The sequence below is a fragment of the Myodes glareolus genome, chromosome X, assembly GCF_982192425.1.
Source record: "Myodes glareolus chromosome X, mMyoGla1.1, whole genome shotgun sequence".
Classification (NCBI taxonomy): Eukaryota; Metazoa; Chordata; class Mammalia; order Rodentia; family Cricetidae; genus Myodes; species Myodes glareolus.
Window position 1 is genome coordinate 83,198,642 of NC_142053.1, and position 22,256 is coordinate 83,220,897.

Consider the following 22,256-nt stretch of genomic DNA (forward strand, 5'->3'; position numbering starts at 1 on the left):
TTGCTTTTAGCCATAGTGTCTTATCACAGCCAAAGAAACCTTAACTAAGGTATATGTATTTATTCTTATATACTACATTAAAGTAGTTTACATATGTATATAAGCTTTTACTTAACAAAAATTTAAGGCTGTTATATCCATACACACACACACACGCACACACACACACACACACGCATACACACACATATAAAGTATTGTTTTCACAAGAACAAATATATTAATGATATTCAGTAATGTACTGGGTGGTTTTGTGTGTTGACTTGACACAAGCTAGCGTCATCAGAAGAAGGAGCCTCAGCTGAGAAAATGCCTTCTTGAGATCCAACTGTAAGGCATTTTCTCATTTAGTGATCAGTGGGGGAGGGCTCAACCCATGATGGGTGGTACCACCCTCAGTGGGCTGGGTCCTCCTATATAAATCATTAATCAAGAAAAATGCTTCCATAAGCTTGTCCATAGACTAATTTGGTAGGGCATTGCTATAATTAAATGTTAAATGTTGATTTGTTGGTTATCTCCTCAGAAAGTTTTGATTTTCTACAGTTACAAAGTATTGCTTTATAAAATTGATTTTTATGTGTTATTTACTAGTCTGTTGTCATGCAAAATAGAAAAATTGGAGTAAAGTATGACTATACCATATCTTTTTAGTAATACACAGTTGTAAGTTTATATATATATATTTGAAATGAATATGTACACATATATTTTTCTTTTTTAATGATAGCCAAAGCTATGAAATTGGGAAGATGGATACAGATTCTGTTGAACCAGAAATGCTGGTAAGGATCATTAAATATTGGAGAAGTAGATTAAAGAAATAAAGTTGTAATGGACAAGCCCTCATTGATAAATAGATTTTATACTGGGCACATCATTAAACATTTTAGTGCATTAATTCCCATAAAATTTATATAACGATGTAATATACCTCATAAGTTCATAATCTACTTGTGAATTAGTATATATAAAGTATTTTGAACAGTGTTTTCTTTGTAAGTTATAGCTTTTATTATTGCATAGCTTAAAATTTAATTGTTTTCCTTAAAATGACAAGAAATTTCCTTAAAATTCACAGGCCATACTTTTGACGTTTTTGAACTTTTCTGTATATATTTTATACCTGGATTAAATTTTAAAATGTATTTAAGGAACAATAGTGCCAGTGAAATAAGCGATACCTTAAGGATGTAGAAGGGTGCTAGAAAAGAGACAGCTTTAGCTAGTGTAGGTAAAGAAAGATTTTGGTAGGAGATAGGTCTTGTAGATAGGAGTCACAGAGTGAAAAGAAGAGGGTTCTGGACGAAGAATTTAGATGAGAGAATGTCCTGCGAGGAAAGATGGAAAATAGTACCTATGTTATAGTAATATTTTATTTGTGTTTTAATAAATAAAGCTTGCCTGAAGATCAGAGTACAAAGCTAGCCATACTAGTCAGCCATACAGGCCAGGCCATGGTTGCACACACCTTTAATCCCAGCAGCCACACTAGTTAGCCATAGAGGCTGGGCAGTGGTGGTGCATGCCTTTAACCCCAGCACTAGAGAGGAACAAGAGGAGACAGGAGCTCAGGGTCTCAGTCTGCAGTCAGTCTGCAGCACACTGAGGACAGGATCACCCAGCCTTGGTAGAGGTAAGAACTCTCTAGTGGTTGACCACTTTGCTTGTCTGATCTTCAGCTTGAACCCCAATATCTGACTCTGGGTTTTTATTATTTGTGCTACATTATGTGACTGAAGAGGAATATTACTTTGAAAAGTTTGGTGGTGTAGTATTTGGAAGTAATTTTTCATTTATCATAGGAATAACTTACTGAAGTATAATTTAGTGATAGTAAATTCCACAAATCTTAAGTACACACACAGCTTGTTGAACTTTTTTATAGTCTTCTAACCACAAGATATAGAAACTGTCACCACTCCGAGAAGTTTCTTTGTCTCTGTGCCAGTTAATACACACTCCTGACTTTTATTGTAGATTATCTTGGGATATTCTTAAGTTTTGTGTAAATGAAAATATACAACATGTACTAGTTGATGTTTGGCTCATTTTTTAAAATATAAATCCTGAGATTTATCTATTCTCCTATCTTTCTGACAAGGGAATACTTTGGATATAATGAAATAGCTACAGTATTTCTTAGAGATTCCCTATTTGCTCTATAAAATTTCTCTATAGGAGCTTATAAACTCTTACAGAATTGCTTCATGGCAATTGTATTACTTTATTTAAATCTTATTTTATCCATATTTTTAAATTTAAAAATTAAGAGAAATGATAATTCAAACATCATTCCTCTGGATTCCTCTATATGCTTAACATTAAAAAAAATCATTAGGTCATCTTTGCCTTGTCTTACTATCCCTATTATACTTAGAGGCAGACACACTTATTGAAATATAACATCTTATTTTTAACATTTGTTTATTATTAATATTTTGTTTAATACTCATGTGAATATAATACATTTGTATTCAATATATTATTCCCTGTTCTCTTCCTCCAGTTCTTCCTATGAATCTGTAAACTCATCCACATTGATCACGATTACTCTCCCTGTATCAGTGCTGTCCTGGCTGGAGACGTTGACTTGATTAAATGATACTTTATTCATTTTAAAATACTGCTAAGTTAAGTTTTAAATTGGGGATGATAGAGTACTTTAATGGTAAAATGCCATTAAGAAATAAATTGTGTTAATCTGGACACAATGCCATTGGCATCCAAGAAGATCCCAGAGAGTTTTTAGGCCAGCAGGGCCTTGCCTCAAAAACTACCCCTGCCAAAACCCCAAAGAAAGAAACAAACAAAAACTACTACCACTAAAAGTAAAATAAAACAAAAACAAAAAAAACACAAAAAGAAAAGGAAGATAGTTATTTTAACAGTTATTTTGAATTTAAACAAGTCAGAAGTATAAAGAATGCTATCATTTCTTAGATAATGTTTGATATCCACCAGTACAATAAGATCCAGTTTGGTATACACTCGTGCAGTGAGAGTACGTGCTATTACAAAAAGATAGCTTATTTTGAGATAATGTATTCATTGGGCAAATGCTAGTCTGCTGTTTGTTGTAGTTTAATTCTTCAGCTAGAAGCTCTTCTCTGTTGTTTATTATAGGCTAAGGCTCTGCGATTACTGGCCACTGTTTATTTGGATTGTAATGATGAAGAATATTATAGTAAGGCCCTCATTGCTGTACTTCTAGCAAACAAGGTATGAGACATTTACTTTTTAATATTAATTTAAAATTTTCCAAGTTTCAATTCACAGTTTGAAATCCAATTTAGACATTTATTTGCTTTAGTATGCTTCTTTATTTTTTTATTGATTTTTATTGAGTTCTACATGTTTCTCTGCTCTTCTCCCTGACTCTCCCCTTCCCCCTTCATCCTTCCCTCAAGGTCCCCATGCTCCCAATTTACTCAGGAGATCTTGTCTTTTTCTACTTCCCATGTAGATTAGATCTATGTAAGTCTCTCTTAGTGTCTGCATTGTTGTCTAAATTCTCTTGGGTTGTGGTTTATAGGCTGGTTTTCTTTGCTTTATGTTTAAAAAACCACCTATGAGTGAATACATGTAATAATTGTCTTTCTGGGTCTGGGTTGCCTCACTCAAAATGATGTTTTCTAGCTCCATCCATTTGCCTGCAAATTTCAAGCTGTTGTTATTATTTTTTTTTTTGCTGTGTAGTACTCCATTGTGTAAATGTACCACATTTTCCTTATCCATTTTTTGGTCGAAGGACATTTAGGTTGTTTCCAGGTTCTGACTACAGCAAACAAAGCTGCTGTGAACATAGTTGAGCACATGTCCTTGTGACATGATTGAGCATCCTTTGGATATATACCCAAAAGTGGTATTACTGGGTCTTGAGGAAGGTTGTTTCCTAATTTTATGAGAAATCGCCACACTGATATCCAAAGGGGCTGTACCAGCTTGCATTCCCACCAGCAACGTAGAAGTGTTCCCTTTCCCCCACAACCTCTCCAGCATAAGTTGTCGTCAGTGTTTTTGATCTTGGCCATTCTTACAGGTGTAAGATGGAATCTCAGAGTTGTTTTGATTTTCATTTCTCTGATGACTAAGGATGTTGAACATTTCCTTAAGTCTCTTTCAGCCATTTTAGATTCCTCTGTTGAGAGTTCTCTGTTTAGGTCTGTACTCCATTTTTTTAACTGGATTATATGATATTTTGGTGTACAATTTCTTGAGTTCTTTGTATATTTTGGAGATCAGACCTCTGTCTGATACGGGGTTGGTGAAGATCTTTTCCCATTCTGTAGGCTGTTGTTTTGCCTTGTTGACTGTGTCCTTTGCTTTACAGAAGCTTTTCAGTTTCAGGAGGTCACATTTATTGTTTCTCCCAGTGTCTGTGCTTTAAAAAACCCAACACATTGTTACACTCTCTTGTATAGTACATAAAGGTAAAATAAAATATTTTTGTGATCTGAATTTTTGTATCCCTCTGTAATTTTTATGTTGAAATTTAGCCTTCAAGGTTACAGAATTATGTTGGGACTTTGGGAAGTGATTAGATGAAAGTGAACTTCTCTTGAATGTCATTAGCAGCTTTATTTTTTTAAAAAAAGCCTAAGACAGGCGGTGCACATGCCACAGTGCATGTGTGTTAGCCAGTGGATAGCATGGTGGATGTTTTTTCCTTTCTTTATGTGGGGTTCTGGGGCTGAAACCTAGGTAATTAGGCTTATGCAGCAACTTAGGCCACTGTGGCATCTCAGAAGTCGAATTGTGCTGATTTAAGAAACATAGATTTGAAAATCCCCCCCCCCAGTGTGGATTACCTACATATTGAAGCTTTTGTGGGATGTTCATAATCTGAGAATTTTACTTTTTCCGAGATTATAATATTGAAGATTCCAGAATTGTTTTTGATGAGTTTACTTTTTAGCCACTTATTAAATATATTTGTAGAAGTACTTATGAACTTCATGTGGGAAAATCAATTTTTCAGAGGAGTCAAATTCTTACTTAATTTTAAAGACAAACGTGCTGGTTGCCACTGGTTCTATTCCCTCGACATTTCTGAATTAATTATTCCTCAGGCTGTAAGCTTGGTTCTATAGCTAGCTTGCTTTGTATGCTTTTGGCTAATAGATTCTTATGAGAGAAAGATTCTTTTTTTAAAAAAATAAGCATTTGGTTTTAGATTAACAGAGCTACTACACCAAATAAAACAAATCTTTTTTAAAACCACAACATAAACTAGCAGTGAATACCATTTAGTCTAACATTTATAGTCTAAACCAGGGCTCTTTTCTTCCACATGTGACCTTTTCCTTGCCTGAGAAATTTTTATGTGATCCCCGGTATACATGAATATAAAACAGGTCTACAAATCAGAATTTTACCCATAATAACTTGTAAAGAAAGTTAATTAAACAAACCTTTGGCATACATATATTTTTATAAAATTTATAAAATGAATTTAACCATTTATTTAAGATGAAAGTAAATTTGACACTAATGAAAAACTAAAAGGCCTAAGGAAGCCTTAGTGACCCTTCTACCATGTATGGGCAAATGTTGCAAGAAGATAGTTACTACAAAAAGAGGACTTTACCACATGCTGAATCTGCTATGTCCTAGTTAGCTTTGTATTACTATGATAAACACCATGACCAAAAGCAACTTAGGGAGGAAGAGATTTATTTCAGTTCACAGATTTCAGTTCATCATCAAGAGAAGTCAAGGCAGGAATTCAAGCAGGACAGGAATCTGGAGGCAGGAACTGAGAAAGAAGATGTCATGGAGGAAGGCTGTGTACTGGCTTGCTCCTCTTGGTTTACTCAGTTTGCTTTCTTATATACCCCATGACTCATGGATGACACCTCGCTGAGATGGCTGGGCCCTTTCATATCAGTCATCAATCAAGAAAATTCCTTACAGGCTTGCCTGCAGACTAGTTTGATGGTGTTATCTGTCCCCCATGGAGTGTAGGTTGCATAAGCCTGCCTAAGATAATCAATTTAAGAAAAATTTAGTAAGTCTTATAGTTGAAGAAGTTTCGATCTGTGGACTGTCAGCCTGTTACTTTTGGGCACGTGACAGGCTAGGACATCATAGTGGGAGCATGTGATAGAAGAGACCTATTCACCTCATAGCACCTGAGAAGCAGGGCACAGGAGCAGGAGAGGGAGGAGAGACAGTGTATATTAGGAACACCAAAGTCCCAGTATCTCCTTCAGTAAGATTGCTCTCCCCCTTTTCCAATAGGCTCCACCTATTAAAAATCCATCATCTCCAAATAGCACTATAAGCTGGGGAACACACTAATAACATGTTTTTTTTTGTTTGACATTTCAACTCCAAGTTATAATGTTATAATATACATATAGTTTATATGCTTGGGTGTGGGTATGTATATATACATGATATATGTCACACTCGAAAATGTTCACATTATATTTGAAGCTGTGGGAAATCAGATAATGTGATGATATGAAGTCCCAGGTTAGACTGAGGTTCAAAGGAGGCAGAATGGAAAGATACAGTACCAGAAATCTAATCACAGTAATAAGTCAGAATGAAAGTTGACTACTTTAGTTTATTCTCTGTATTTATATCATATATATCAATAAATATTTACAGAGTATGGATCCAGTAAGTAAATTATTTATTTATAAGTTAATTGTCATTGTCGAGGGAATGGTTCTGTGCCTAGACTGTACATTGTTTTAAAGGTTTATTTCATTATATACAGTGTTCTGCCTGTATGTATACCTGGCTGCCACAAGAGGGCACCAGATCCCATTACAGAAGTTGTGAGCTACCATGTGATGGCTGGGAATTGAACTCAGGACCTCTGGAAGAGCAGCCAGTATTCTTAATCTCAGAGCCATATCTCCAGTCCCAAACAGTACATTTTTAAAGAGCTTTCACCCTCTACATTCTTTTAGGTTTAGTCAGTTGTAACGATTAAACTGACTAAGACAGTTTAAAAAGTAGAGACAGACAAGAATTCACAGTTGACTTCGGGCTCCCCAACAATAACTTAGAAATATCAGACAACATTGTTATTAATGGCAGACATGAAAGCTATGTCCTATAGAAACAATGATACATTTTGTGTATTTTTTCTGCTATTCTTTAAAAATGATGCTTATTAAAATATACATACAAGTAACATCATACAGATTGAGAAGGTTACATTTAGGAATATATATGTATATATATTATATAAAGTTAATACATGCACACACATATATATATTATATACATATATATGAAATTAATGAAAAAGAGGTCATGAATTTGGAAGAGAGCAGGGAAGTGTATATTAGAGAGTTTTGAGGGAGAAAAGGGAAGAGAGAAAGGTTGTTTTTATAATCTCAAAAATAAAAGAAAAATAGAAATAGCAAAAGTAACTCAGTGGAAAATAAATCTAAATGATATTTAAGGTTTTCCTTAGAATATGGCGTGAGATTTGCCATTTGAATATTTACATTGTCTTTAAATGTTTGTCAGACCATGGAAATGTTTTGCATACTCTTTTTCTTGTATTATTTTATTGAGGTTGAATAAAGTTTTAGAAACTATCCTTGGGGATAGAACAGTTGTTATTATATGATTTATATGATGTTTTGTAATTTTGATTTCCTTTGATTCTGAGTCATCTTGTAAGGGTTGAACAAAACAGGCAATTAACTTGAAAATTGTCTTTTCATTCCAGAGTTATAATATCATTGTGATTTCTTTGTTTAAAATAGGAGCACTTAGATCCAGCTGGGCTTTTCTTAAAGATGAGAATCCTCGTGAAAGGCAAAACATGTAATGGAGAACTCCTTGAAGGTATCATTTCTCTGTGTAAAGAACATACAATTTTGAAATATCAGCACAAAGTAATTTTGTAATTTACTAACAATAGGTATAATTTGGAGGTGGTTGAGATGGAAACTGATCAATAGAAAAGGAATTATTGACTAGGAAGAAAGAGATAAGAAGAATAGGAGCGAAATTAAAAGGTGCTTTTAAAAAGGACCAAATCAAAGCAATCAGTTTCCTTTTAGTTTTGCAGAGAATTACAGCTGCTTAACCTTTATGAAAATTTCTACAATCATGAACAAAGAATTCTTGTTTTGGAGGGGTCGTGGGAAAAGAATGACCATTTTATTGAGGGACTTGGAAATGGGCATGGGGATTGAGGAAGTACTAAGGGGAACAATGAGATCTGTGTTCTCAGGCTGAGATATTCCTGGCCTCCTCCACAGTTTCTGAAAGAGGAAAACTACTCATTGAATGAGACTGTCTAATGATGTTCTTTTAAATAATTACTTGTATAAACATTGTTGTGTGTTTTTCAGTTATGACTAAGGGTGTAGAATATGCATAGAAACAAATATACTGATATATAGGTGTGTGTCATTTGGCAAGTATCTTTTTATGTTGCAGCTTATCTTCAAAAGAGATACAATAGTAATAATAATAGTAATAATGTCTATCTTATGTTGTTTGGCAAATCTTAGAAGAAAATGTATGTAAAGCATTTATCACTTATATCCTGTATAGCTTAGACTGTACTTGAATTCTGTAAGTAGCTGAAGATGGACTTAAACTCTCAATCCTCTTGCTTCCACTGCCCACATTGTGGGGTTGTAAATCCACCATGCCTGGATATTTTATTAATCTTTAAGGACTGAGTTATTTGTACTATATAAAAATATGTGTTAGGATAGTTACTTATACAATAAATCATGTTTAATAATTAGGACAGTAATCAAATTTGGCAGTTACTCTTTAAGTTTTGTGTTAATATTTTCAAATCTTTCTGTGTGCTCTAGAAATTTAGTCACTCAAAAGACCTCAGAAGACTGGGTGGTGGTGGGGCACTCTAGAGGCAGAGGCAGGGGAATCTCTGAGTTCAAGACCAGCCTGGTCTACAGAGCAAGTTCCAGGACAGCCAGGGCGACACAGAGAAACCCTGTCTTGGAAAAAAGAAAAAGAAAAAGAAAGAAAAAAAGAAGCTCAAATATATAGAGGATTCTGTATCACCTCCACATACACAGGCTGAAAACTACTAAGAACCAGGGTGACAACTCCACTTTCTTGCATTAGGAGGCTAAAGAAATTAACCCCCTTAAGGAATAGACTTACTAAAATTATTCCTATGAATGAAAATAAGACATATTATTGAAATTGCCAAGTTTGAAATTGGTTAGTTTTGGATTAGAATTCATCATTACAATGTTTATCTAAATGTAATATCAGAAGCAGAGTTTAAAGGAATTTTTCTGAAATTGTTATAAATTATGAGACTTCTATAAATTTAAGGTTTTTCTATTAAAGCAATAAATATTTTATTTTACTATGTTGAGGAAGTAAGTTTATAATCTGTTCAATTTTACACTGCTGGGGGGCGTTCATGCTAGGCAAGTTCTGTACTATTCAGCTCCATCCCTAGCTGTAGTCTGGTCATTTCTTTACAAAAGTATTTTCCTTTTAGAATGATTAACTTAATTGCAGGCATTAGACTTCCTCTGATATTTTTATAACAGAAAAATTTAGAAAAACACTTTTTTTTGAGACAAAATCTCATAGCCTTAGCTGGCCTGGAACTTGCTGTGTAGACCAGGTTGGCTTTGAACTCAGAGAGGTGTGTATGCTTCTGCCTCCCAAGAACTGGGATTAAAGACGTGTGGCACCATACCTGGCTAAAATTTTAAAGTAGACAGTTTTTTTTAATCATGAAATAATATCACAAACCATCAAAGAAAAATTTGGATGATACTCAAAATACTCATGTTTCTACTATCCCCTAGAACAGGGTTTCTCAACCTATCTATGGGTTGCATCCCTTTTGGGGTTGCGTGACCCTTCACAAGTGTTGCCTAAGATGATCATAAAACACAGATATTTACATTATGACTCATAAAAGTAGTAAAGTTACAGTTAGGAAGTAGCAACAGAAATGATTTTATGGTGAGGGTCACCACAACATGAGGAAGTGTGTTAAAGAGTCGCAGCATTAGGAAACTTGAGAACCACTGATATAGAATATAATCTTGATAGCAAAGCTTTTTGTGTATTTTGTCTAGTGCTAGATTCCTAGAACAGATAATAGTGGCAAATTCAGAGGATATATTCACTAAATAATTGCAGAATTAATCATTAAATCTAAGCATAATAAATTTTAGCAATTTGAGATATTGCTAGCATTTTCTTAGTCTACTTTGTGTGTTTTATAGAATTAATATTGCATATAAATTTGTTTTTAAATTTTGCATTTACTGGTAGTCTGAAATATTCTTATGCTAGTGTATAGTCAGTTTTTCATGTTGCTTAATGGTTAATGTTAGCAATGGTTATATGATAATTTATGGTTACACATTTTAAGGTATTTCTTTTCTGTTTTTTATAGTATAAACTCTTGAATATCTTTTTTCAGAATTTTTTCCATATTTCAGATGACTTTTCAGAAGTATAATTTCTGAAGAAAGGGAGTAACAATAATAGCAACTGTCATTTACTTAATGTTTAGTAAGTGATACATTGCTTTATAATCTCCATATATTATCTCATGGAATCCTCTTGATAACATAAAGAAATTGGTGGTGTAGTCACCATTTTACATGTGACAAAACTAAGGTAAATAAAAAGGAAATAACTTGCCCTTAGTTTTACAGGTGGCAACTGGTATCAAGTTTACATCTGACTTCAGATTTCAAGCTCTTAAAGTTGATTTCAGAAGGTTTGCCCTAGGTTACCTTGTGGTCCACATAAAGGTGTCGATGTCACTACCCTCTTTCTAGTATTGGATATTAACGTGTTAAAAAGATCTTGGTGAATTATTAGGTAAAATATGGTATATGGCAAACATTTAATATGGCTATTTTGAATAGAAAAATTATTGAAAGCAGCTCAGCTTCCTATAAATGAATTTGATATGATTTTTTCATTTTCATTCATTTTTTCTCTTAGTATGATTAATGAATTAATTTTCTTTGTTAGCTGTCATGGAGATACTACATCTTGCTATGCCCTTGGAGTTCTGTCTGAGCATTACTCAATTCCTGATTGATAATAAAAGGTATGGAAAATCGATTTTTTTCTTTCTATAATGAATAACTTTTTCTGTGTTTTTGTTAACACATTGAATCTTTATATATTCATGTTCATTCTTAGTAAGCATGACATTATTATACTTATCAGTGTAGTACTGCTTTCTAAGTCACTTAGACAATAGTAAAATTAATTTTTAAGTTTGTATTAAGTTTTTCAAAGGAATGAAAAAAAACCCACCCTACACTGGTTTTGTAGAAATGAAGAGTTAAAGGCCCGGTAAGCCAAAATGGTGGCATCTGCGGGCCACAGTGGCGACTGCAAGGCAGCACTGTCACAGAGCAGCAAAGTCTGAGTGCTGGTGGAGAAATTCATGTGGGCGAAGGCTGTGGAGAGAAGGAATGTTAGCAACGAACACAGTAGTCACTTTAAAGCTGTATATATTCCTGTCGATGAATATTGTCTCCATAAAACCAGCTTGAGAACAAGAAAGGGCAGCTTAGCTATCTGTGTGATTGATTATCTTCTTGTTTATCTTGGGTGTCATCAATCTATTCATACTGCTTGTCATCTGAGCTGTGATTGGCATTTGGCCCAATGGCTGTGACAGCATGGAGTTTCATGAAAGCGATCTGCTGCTATTCAAGCAAGTATCTGACATGGGCACCATCCATTCTTCTAATAAACGCACAGTAGGAGGAAGAGGGAAGGAAAACCTGGTCATTACTGGCAACAGTAAGTCTGTTGTCAGCAGAGGACAACCAAGCTGAGTATAGAAAAGAACAAAACCTCAATCACACAGTTTTTCCACCTAAGGACACAAAAGGTCTTATTCTGCAGGGCTCTGAGAGTTTCATCTGCCAAATGGAGTGAAAAGTTTGAATGTTGAGAAAGCATCACCCGGAAGGATTAGCAGCAGTGCTACCAGTGGTTTCTATATCAGTTGAAAATAGCATCACCCTCAATGGAACTGTGATGGTTAACCCACCTTGTCTGCTCAGTTCCTCCAGCAGTGACCAGTCAGGGGGTGGTGATTGGGTGCACTACAAGCTCTGCATATGTGCCTTCAGCTTTCTTCAAAGTACAAGTAACAGGCTACAACATGGGTGCCCAGGTCTCAGACAACCCTTGAAGAAGCACTCATTAGATGATCTGTCCCCAGGGGCTAATATGTTCAGATCTCAGCTTGATCTTTTCTTTTAAAGAACTCATGTGACCCATGATTTTAGAGTTTGGGATAACTTGTAATTATTTTAACTGGGGAGCACCACTATATCTATTATGCACTTTCCGTATTTAAGGGATTTTGAGTGGCTAAATTCTAATAAACTTTATTTAGTTACACTGATCTTCAAATGTCAGTTCTCTAAAATAATTATGAGAAATTAATAATGCCAAGCAGTGGTGGCACATGTATTTAATTCCAGCACTTGGAAGGCAGAGGCAGGTGGATCTCAAGTTGCAGGACAGCCTACAGAGGGAGTTCCAGGACAGAGCTACAGGAAGAAACCCTGTCTTGGAAAAACAAACAGAGAGAGAGAGAGAGAGAGAGAGAAAGAGAGAGAGAGAGAGAGAGAGAGAGAGAGAGAGAGAGAGAGAGAGAGAGAGAAAGCGCCAGGGAGGGAGAAAGGGAGGAAGAAAGAGAGAGTAATAAAATCAAAATTAATCTTAAAAAACCCAAGATCCCAAGAGTTAGGCTACATTAACCTGCGTGCCAGAGTAGGTGAAACAGGAAGGAATGAGCAGGTGTTAGTTTACAGTTTATACATTCTTTGAGTTTATTTTAATGAGATCATGAGTGCCGAAAGAGTCTTTAGACTATTTTTTAGAGACATTTTAGTGTTTGTCAAACTTTAATGTCAAGGATCAGCCTCAATAAAAATACTTTTTACCAGGGTAGGGGTATGGGAATTAAAGAAATATAAGTAAAGAATATGAAGACACATAAAAATAATAGGACAGAAAACAGAAAAAGTATTGGGAGGGCATTCCAGTGACTGAAATCCTGAAATTCCCCCGTGTTTATTTTTCCATAGCTTTTATATACTCAACGTAAATGGGGAAGAAGGTAACAAAAGACTTTATTAACATGATACAAAAGCATAATTCACACAGTCAATGGCTTTATCACTCTTAGACATCAAATCATTAGCATTCTGTTGTCTAGGTAGCGAAGGTGCTCTAGGTCACATATGCTGAAGATATCCTTCCCTAGGTGACCTAATAGTTACTAAAGAAGGAGCAGACGTACATTTGCATATCCTGACCCCCTATTAGGACGTCTGGGCTTACTAGAATGAGCTGTCTTAATTTCAAAAGAACCAAGCCATCACCTCCTGAGTGACACACAACTATACTTGTCATATCTCCAAACTCTCTGACCAGCAGACAAGGTGGAAATGGGCCTGCATTTTTCGGCCTTCACACTTTAACATCATCAAAATCAATATGGAATAACCACTTGAAAAGATGTTCAACTATCAATAGCCGTCAGAGAAATGCAAACCAAAACCACAGTGTGAAGCTAGCCACTGGGATGGCTGTAATTTTCCAGTCTTGGGGCCATTCTGTGTGTTAGGGTTCACTCTCACAGGTGATCTGGTTGGCCAACTTTGATGATAGTCTATCATAAATGGACATGTTGCTGGTAGAATTTCTTTCAGGATGCATGAGTTTTATAGTACCTATTGCTTTGTAACATGCAACCCTAAAACTTACTGATTTGCCTCATTAAATCACTCTCTTGTAGTTCTGTGGCTTGATTGAGCTCACCTTGGGTGGCTATTGCTTGGGAGGTCTTGTGGATGCAATCAGAAAGCAGCTGGTGATGGAAATATTTAAACTTGTAAATACTAAAAAAATATGACTGAGCTGAATATTCATTATGTTTTCTTCACTTCCATACCTTGCCTGATATGTTTGAAACATCTGGAAGTTAATCAGGTATCTTCCTCTTTCATCATGTGTCTAGCTTAGACTGCCTTATAACATGAAAAATTTGAGGAAGTTTGATATCTTACATCATGATTTGGTTTATCCAGAGTTGCAAGAAATAAGAAACTAGAAGGCAAGAATATATTAACATTAGAAATCAATAAGACTCAGGAAATAATAGCAAGAAGTGATAAACTAGATTGTATCACATTAAAAATCAGTATGCTGGGGACTGGAGAGATTGCTCAGTGGTTAAGAATGCATAATGTTCTTGCAGAGGTCCTGAGATGAATTCCTAGCATGGATGCTGGGCAGCTTACAACAGCTTCTAACATCAGCTCCAGGCAGATCTGGCAGCTCTGGCTTCATTGAGCACCTGCCATAAACACACACACACACACACACACACACACACACACACACACACACACACAATTATAAATAAACTTAAAAAAACAATCTGCATAGTAAAAGAAGCAGTGGTTCAAAGAAATGGTCTCTAAAATGAAATAAAATATTCACCAGCTATTTATTGGACCAGGAATTAATAATTAGAATATATAAATATTAAGCACTAAGTTTCTAAATAATCCAATCAGTAAATAGTAAGTGAGCTGAATGAAGCAGTGCAAATGGAGCTAGTGAGACCGCTTGGTGGGTAAGGACACATGCTATGTGAGCCTGGTCACCTGCATTCAAGTTCCAGAGCCCTTCTAAAGGTGATAGGAAAGAAGGAACTCCAAAAAAGTATCTTCTGACTTCCACATACATGCCCATGTACACATCATGCACTGTGAACACATGCACACACACTAATAGTAAGATAAAACTTAAAAAAGTACAAATAGCCAGGAAACACATGAAAAAAAGCTTAAGCAAATGCTACTGGTCAAGCAGAGCAGCTGCATGTAGAAGAATGAAACTATATCCTCACCTTAAAAAATAAAACAAAACTCAACTCCAAATGGATCAAGGGACCTTAACATAGGACTGGATACTCTGAATCTGACAGAGGAGAAGTGGAGAATATGCTTCTATTTTTGGGCACAGGATAGGACTTTCTGAATAGGACCCCAGTAGTACAGGCAATAAGACTGACTACTGACTAATGGGATATCATAAAACTAAAAAGCTCTGTACAGTAAAGAATACAACATCATTTGAGTGAAGAGGCAGCCTACAGAATGGAAAAAAATTTTACTGGCTATACATCAGACATATCTAGAATACACAAAAAACTCAAAACTAAACATCAAGAAAGCAAACAACCCAATTAAAAATTGAAGTTAGAAACGAAGAGTACTCAGAGATGAAATGCAAATGCATGAGAAATAGTTTTATAATGTTCAAGATCCTTAGTCATCAGGGAAATGCAAATCAAAAGTACTTTATCTTATGCAAGTCAGAATGGCTAAGATAAAAAAGAATAAACAAACAAACAACAACAAAACCAAATGATAACAAATACTGCCACAGATGTGGGGGAATGAAGAGCCCTAATTTATTGTTGGAGACCAAAATAGAGCAACTACTGTCCATGTGGAGGTTTCTCAAAGAACTAGAAATAGATTAACTACACGATCCAGCTATTCTACTCTTGGGCATATTCAGAAAAATTCTAATTCCTACTGCAGAGATCCTTACTTTTCTGTGTTCATTGCTGCTCTGTTTACAATAGCCAGGAAATTGAAACAACCTAGATGTCTGTCAGTGGATGAATGGATAATGAAAATGCCTCTATCTATCTATCTATCTATCTACCTACCTACCTACCTACCTACCTATCTACATGGTAGAATATTATTCAGCCAGAAAAAATAAATCGTGAAATTCTCAGGTAAATGAATGAAGTTGGAAATAATTGTTCTTATTGAGGTGATCCAGACCCATAAAGGCAAATGCTGCATGTTCTCTCTCAGATGTGGATGTTACCTTTGATTCTTTACATATGAATATTTAAATTGGAATGCCCATAGAAGTCAAGAAACTAGTAAGGAACCTTTGGGCAGGGAGATCAAGAAAAGGGGGAATAACACAGGTGATATAAGGGGGAAAGGGAATAGAAGAGTTACATGGGTTGGGGATTTGAAAGCAGAGAGAAAACTACTGTTATTGAGAATGATAACTAGTACTAAAGATCTTTGGAAAGGCCATGTGGAGACCTATTGTAGAAGTTTCTAAAATATCTATGTCTATAAAGGGGGTTTAGATGAAGTCACTTTATAATGGGGAGACAGTGCCTTCCCCCAGATACCATAGATTGTCAAATAAAAACTCTATTGCCAGGTATGTTACTACTTTGCAAATTGTTTGTCAGTGGAGTCCCATAGAATCTCCACCCTCCAAAAAAAAAAACATTATAATCTATTACCTGCTCTTGGTTACTTTCTAGAACTTGATGGTAAGAACTTTTTGCTGGTTTTGCTACTTACTTGAGTCACAGGAGTTAGAAGTTTCATCCCTATTGGCTAGCTTTCATAGTGCTGGAAGGTTCTATGTATACTGTTCGGGAGAAAAGTCATCAACAGTCTTACCCACTTGTGAGCCCTGTGAGTTCCAGTTGATCTGTGAATGTTATGAGAGTAACCAACCACTTTCTGATTGAATTTAAAGCTAGATCTGCAAGACGGAACCCATGTCTGGTATCTTTAACTGAGCAATAAACCTATGGCTGATTAAATCATAGCCCCTATGGGAGAACCTAGTACCATTATTCTGCTAATTGGACAGCAATAATACGTCACATATACCCCCAAATTCATGCATCTTTCAACCCTCCTGAAAGAAGCTTCTTTTAGCAGATGATGAGGTCAGAGCACAGAGACTAAGACATTGTAGTGTTCAGAGCTAAATAGGACATCTGTATCACAGCTTCTTTCTTCAAAGCTCGGGAGTCATTTCAGAAGAAGGTGGAAAAATTCTAAGAGCCAGGGAGGGTAGATATCTTCAGCAAAACGATATTTACCAGACACAACAGGACAGCTGCACACACAGTTGTAGCATAGATTCTAATTAGTCTTAATAATAAAAACTCAGAGTCAGCTATCAGGGGTGAAAGCTGCAGAATCAGAGAAGCAGAGCAACAAGCCACTAGAAAGTTCTTACTTCTACCAATGCTCAGACCAAAGGGGTGATCCTGACCCTATGAATCCTCAAACTGACTGCTGTCTCTGTGAAACCTCAGACTATATGTTCAGACTGAATCCTCAGACTGTATCTGAGCTCCAGTCTCCTCCTGCCTTATATTCCTCTCTCTACCCAGTCGTATCACTCCTGTCTCCTCTTCTCTAATGCTGGGATTAAAGGCATGCGATCCCAAGTGCTAGAATCACCTTTGTATAAGTTCTGTTTCTCTTTTACTATTTTTTCTATTTATTTATTTATTTGTTTGTTTATTTATTTATTTATTTTCGAGTCAGGGTTTCTCTGTGTTGCTTTGGAGCCTGCCCTGGAACCTGGAACTAACTCTTGTAGACCAGACTTCCTCAAACTCACAGATCCGCCTGCCTCTGCCTTCCGAGTGCTGGGATTAAAGGCGTGCACCACCACCCTGCCTTCTGTTTCTCTTTTAGACAGATTCCACAGTTCTGTCTGTCTCTATGTCCTGAGTGCTGCGATTAAAGGTGTGTGACACCACTGCTTGGCCTCTATGGTTAACTAGTGGCTTAGCTCTGCACTCTGATCTTCAGGCATTTGTTGGATATTCAGGTATTTGTTAGATTACAAACAAAATATCACTACACACAAAATCAAACTAGCCCAAATCCCAGATGGTTGGGGAAGGGGTCCTTAATTGCCGTCCCTATCTGAGGAACTATTGACAATTGATGGCTGCCAGGGAAGGGAGAGTCAGTTTCCTGCAGAGATACAGATTGTGAGAGGATACCCATGCTCCGGTAGATGGTTCCACACCTGTGCACATACATAAAAAGTATGTACATAAATGGACTCAGTGGGGGGTGTTTAAAACGGAACCACATAACTTGGAAGGGGAAAGTGATGAGGTGATAAGGAGGAATTGGATAAAAGTAAATGGGGGTGGATTTGATCAAAACATTATATGTTAGTATGACTATTAAATAAAATAAATTAAAACTGTTCAATATAGTCACCAGGGAAATGTAAAATTAAACTACTGGTTTAAATTTCTCACCCTGGTCAGAATGGCTGTAATTAAGTACCTCCAAACCAGCAAACACTTGTGTAATTGTAGCAGGGAAAGGATTTTTTTCACTAGTTCTTTGATAATTTCTTGATCATATTCGCCCTACTCTTCCCATATCCACCTCTTTCCTTTCCCACCCAACTTTGTGTCCTTTTTTTTATTGCTACTAAGGCCAATACATGGTGCCCAAATATTCTTTCACATGTGACTTTCCACTGGAGAATGGTTAAGATATCACAATCTCAGAGAAAATTGACCATTTAGGAAGGAACTCTTTTATGCTACTAGTGAGAATAGCCTAGCCACGGTAGGAATTAGTATGGGGAGGCTTCAAAAATTAAAAATATGACTATCATATGATTCAACATACCATTTCTGGTTATATACTCAAAGAATCAGAGTATGCTTATAATAGAGATACCTGTATACCCATGTCTATTGTAGCCCTAGTCACAAATCGTTGAGTTTTGGAATCGGTCTGTCAATAAAATGGATCGATAAAGAAGTGTGTTAAATAACAAGTGTAGATTCAGAGCTAACAGGAGCACAGTAGATCAGATCTTCACTTTGAGGCAACTAGCAGAAAATACGAAGAATTTGGAAAAGACTTATATGTCTGTTACATCGACTTCAGGAAGGCATTCAATAGCATTTGGAGAAAAGGGCGTGGGGAAACAATGAGGTTCTTAAAGGTACCCAGAGAAAATCATAAGAATACTAGAAAATGCCTATAAAGATACCTTTGCATCAGTTAAAGTCTGTGGGGAATTAAGTGATCAGTTTGAGATAATCGTAGGAGTGCTGTAGGAATGCGTCCTCTCCTCGCTACTCTTTACTATATTCCTGAAATTAATGATAGCAACAGCCCTGGAGGATGAGGAGATAGGCGTGCAGATAAGTGGTGTGCAAATCAATAACTTGTGTTTTTGCCAGTGATACAGCACTACTTGCTGAAAGTCCAAATGAGCTGCAGGCCATAGAGTGTTGGAAGTCAGTGAAAAACATACTGGGTATGAAAGTAAACACAGACACATGGGACACGTGTACAAAGATCTTAACATTGTAATAAAGAATCAGAACCTCATGCAGTCAACTTTGTTTATCTGGGAGCAAACCTCAGCTCAAAAGAGGCAGATAAGGATAGCGAGCACTGCATTCCAGGCACTAGGAAAGGTTTGGTCAGCAAGTGACATAACGACAGCAGCAAAATTACAGGATATGAGACACTTTTTGAGCTGCCTTGTCACAGCTCTGAAACCTGGACAATGAATGGCTCTTCAGAACAGCGGCTGAATGTGTTTGAGAGGGCAGGTCTCAGGAGGAGTCTAGGTGTCACACAGAGAGATAGGCTGTGCAACAATGACATTAAGAAACATCTCCATCTGCAGAAGGAAGGAAACTACAGGTTATGGCAACGGCGCTTGAGATACTTTGGCCATGTTATGAGAATGAATGGCAGCAGATACCCAAAGATAGGACTGCTTGGAGACGTGCACAGGATAAGGCCAAGAGGAAGACCCCAAAAAACTCTGAATAGACAGCATAAAGGAAGACTGTGGAACCTTAGGATGACAATAACATAAGCATCTAGGACTGCCCAGGGTGGGAACAACTTGAGAACCGCCATAAATGGGGTGCACATGCATGATTAAGCATTGCTGGGGCATAAATGATGAATGATGATGTGTTAAGTATACAGAATGAGTCTTACTTGGATATAAAAAAAACAAAATTATGCCATTCTGAAGAAAATAGTTGCAGCCAATTAATATCTTCTTAAGGAGCCCAGAATCAAAGTCAATATATGTTTCTCTTATGTGTATCAATTAAAATAAGAGAGGAAAGTAGAAGACTATTAGCCATATGGGTGGGGGAAGGGCCTAAGTAAGGTTTAATGATGTTATTAATATGATCATAGTATGTTATTTGTATATCTGAAAATGTCATAATGAAATAAATTACTTTGTATAATTAAAATATGATTGCAATAAAATATCAAGCCACAGAGTCAGTCCAGATTCCAGGAGAAAAGATCTTACCAGGCTGTGAATACCAAGAAGGATTCATTGGGAGGATATGTTTAGAAACTAGCTATTACAGTGTGCTAGGCACACTAGTCCCACCCCCACTTTGATGTGGGAATTAGAGGGGTTTTTGCTACTATTCGAGTTGATGTTCTTCTTCCTTACCCTTTCCCCCAAGTCTGCATCCTCTACTTGTTATATAAGCTGAAGCTGATTCCTTATATTGCTTAAAAATTGTTTGACAGAAAAGCCCAGGTTCAAAATATAAGTGGTCCCTATTGCTTGTTACACAGTGGAGAATTGGATGAATGTTTGTGGTTCTTCTGTTGTTCCTAGGTTCCATTAATTTCTGACTTAATAGACTTTCCTAGGCTATTTACTTTTAGTTGAGTGAGCTTACTATTAAGCTATTTATTGTCTTTTGTTTCTTTTTGGTTTCAATATTCTCATCCCTAATTTTTTATTATTCTAATTGCATTTGCTTTTAATTACAGAAATTTTTCAGAATTTCTAAGCACCGACTATATTTTCCTATTCTCTGGCTCTGCACTGGATTTATTCTCATATTTATTCTCTTATTTTTCTTGAGATAAATAATAATGAGATGGATGTGATTGTTTATTTTTATGTAATTCTTGGCTAAACATTTGATAAAGCATGGTGTATTTTTCAGTATTGACCCATATTTTTATTTTACAATTCTCAGTACGGAGTCAGTATTAAAAACATCAGCAATCTTTTTAGGTCCATTTCAGAAATTATTGGAAATTCTGTCCTTATCTGAAGCCAAACTGTCTGGAACAGAAGGAGATCACTCAGGCCTACCCCATTCTCCCCCCACCTCCCCATATGGCTAGCTAGCTTAAATGGAGCATGTCTTCTTTTACTGCTGTCCACTGTTTTGTTTTGAGACATGGTCACTCACTGAATCTGGAGCTGGCTGTTTCAGCTAGACTGAGTGGCCAGCAGAACCTTTGAGTTCCTCTTGTCTCTGCCACCCCCTCATGTTGGTTGAGGGGGCTTGTAGAGTTGTATAAATTTTAGATGCTAACTTCATATTGGATATGTGGTATGAAATATTTCCTCTTACTTTACGGATTATCTTTTCATTTTGTTAAATGTTTCCATTGTTGTATAGAAACATTTTAGACTTACATAGTCCTACTTGTTTATTTTTAGTTTTGCTTTTGTCTGTTTTATTTTAAATTGTTGACAAGATTAATGTCAAAAAGCTCATTCCCTATTTTTTTAGATGTTTTATGGCTTCAGGTATTATACTTAAGTCTTTAATACATGTAGGATTAATTTTTTTGTTTTGTTTTTGTGAGACAACGTTTCTCTGTAGCTTTGGTGCCTGTCCTAGAACTACCTCTTGTAGACCAGGCTGGCCTCGAACTCACAGAGATCTGTCTGCCTCTGCCTCCCGCAGTGCTGAGATTAAAGGGATGCACCACCACCACCCAGCTTTGTAGAATTAATTTTGTGAATAGTGTAAAATAAAGGTGAATTTCATGATCTTGAATTTTAGTATTCATTTCCCAGCATCATTTATTGAAGAGACTTTTTTCTGCTATTTTATAGGTACTCTTACTGAAAAAAATGAGATTTTTCTTGGTTTTCAATATTGTGCATTGTTCTGTGTTTCTGTTTTGATGACAGTATCATACTGTAGCTTTGTAGTATAATTTGAAACCAAGAAGTATGATACCTCTAACTTTGTTTTTATTTATTTTTATTCTGTTTGTGTGTACGTGTCTCTATGGGAATATATGCAACATGTGTACAAATGCTTGAAAAAGCCAGAAGAAGGCATCCTGTTCCCTGGGGCTGGACTTATGGGCAGTTGGGAGCCCCCTGACTTGGGTGCTAAGAACCAAACTGAATCCTCTTGAAGAGTAGGGATATCTCTTAACTTCTGATTCATTTTTTCAGCCCTGGCTTTTTATTTTTACAATTTTGTTGGTCATTTAGGTTCATTTGTAGTTTATAAGATTTTAGTATTATTCTTTCTATTTCTATAAAAAAATGATACTGGAATTTTTTATAGAGATTGCCCTTAATCTGTAGTTTTTAGAGGGATAAGCATAAATATGTTAGCACCATTAATT

General features: G+C 36.1%; 1 protein-coding gene and 1 pseudogene across 1 annotated transcript in view; both read left to right on the forward strand.

The window, feature by feature from the left end:
- Tex11 (testis expressed 11) overlaps window positions 1–22,256 on the forward strand; it is a 267,891-nt gene that overhangs the window by 83,875 nt on the left and 161,760 nt on the right. The window contains exons 9-12 of the mRNA XM_048417933.3: window positions 731–785; window positions 3,127–3,222; window positions 7,737–7,818; window positions 10,975–11,053. Coding sequence (XP_048273890.1) covers window positions 731–785; window positions 3,127–3,222; window positions 7,737–7,818; window positions 10,975–11,053 — 312 coding nt within the window. The remainder of the gene's footprint in view (window positions 1–730; window positions 786–3,126; window positions 3,223–7,736; window positions 7,819–10,974; window positions 11,054–22,256) is intronic.
- LOC125389471 (beta-sarcoglycan pseudogene) lies at window positions 11,637–12,172 on the forward strand (annotated as a pseudogene).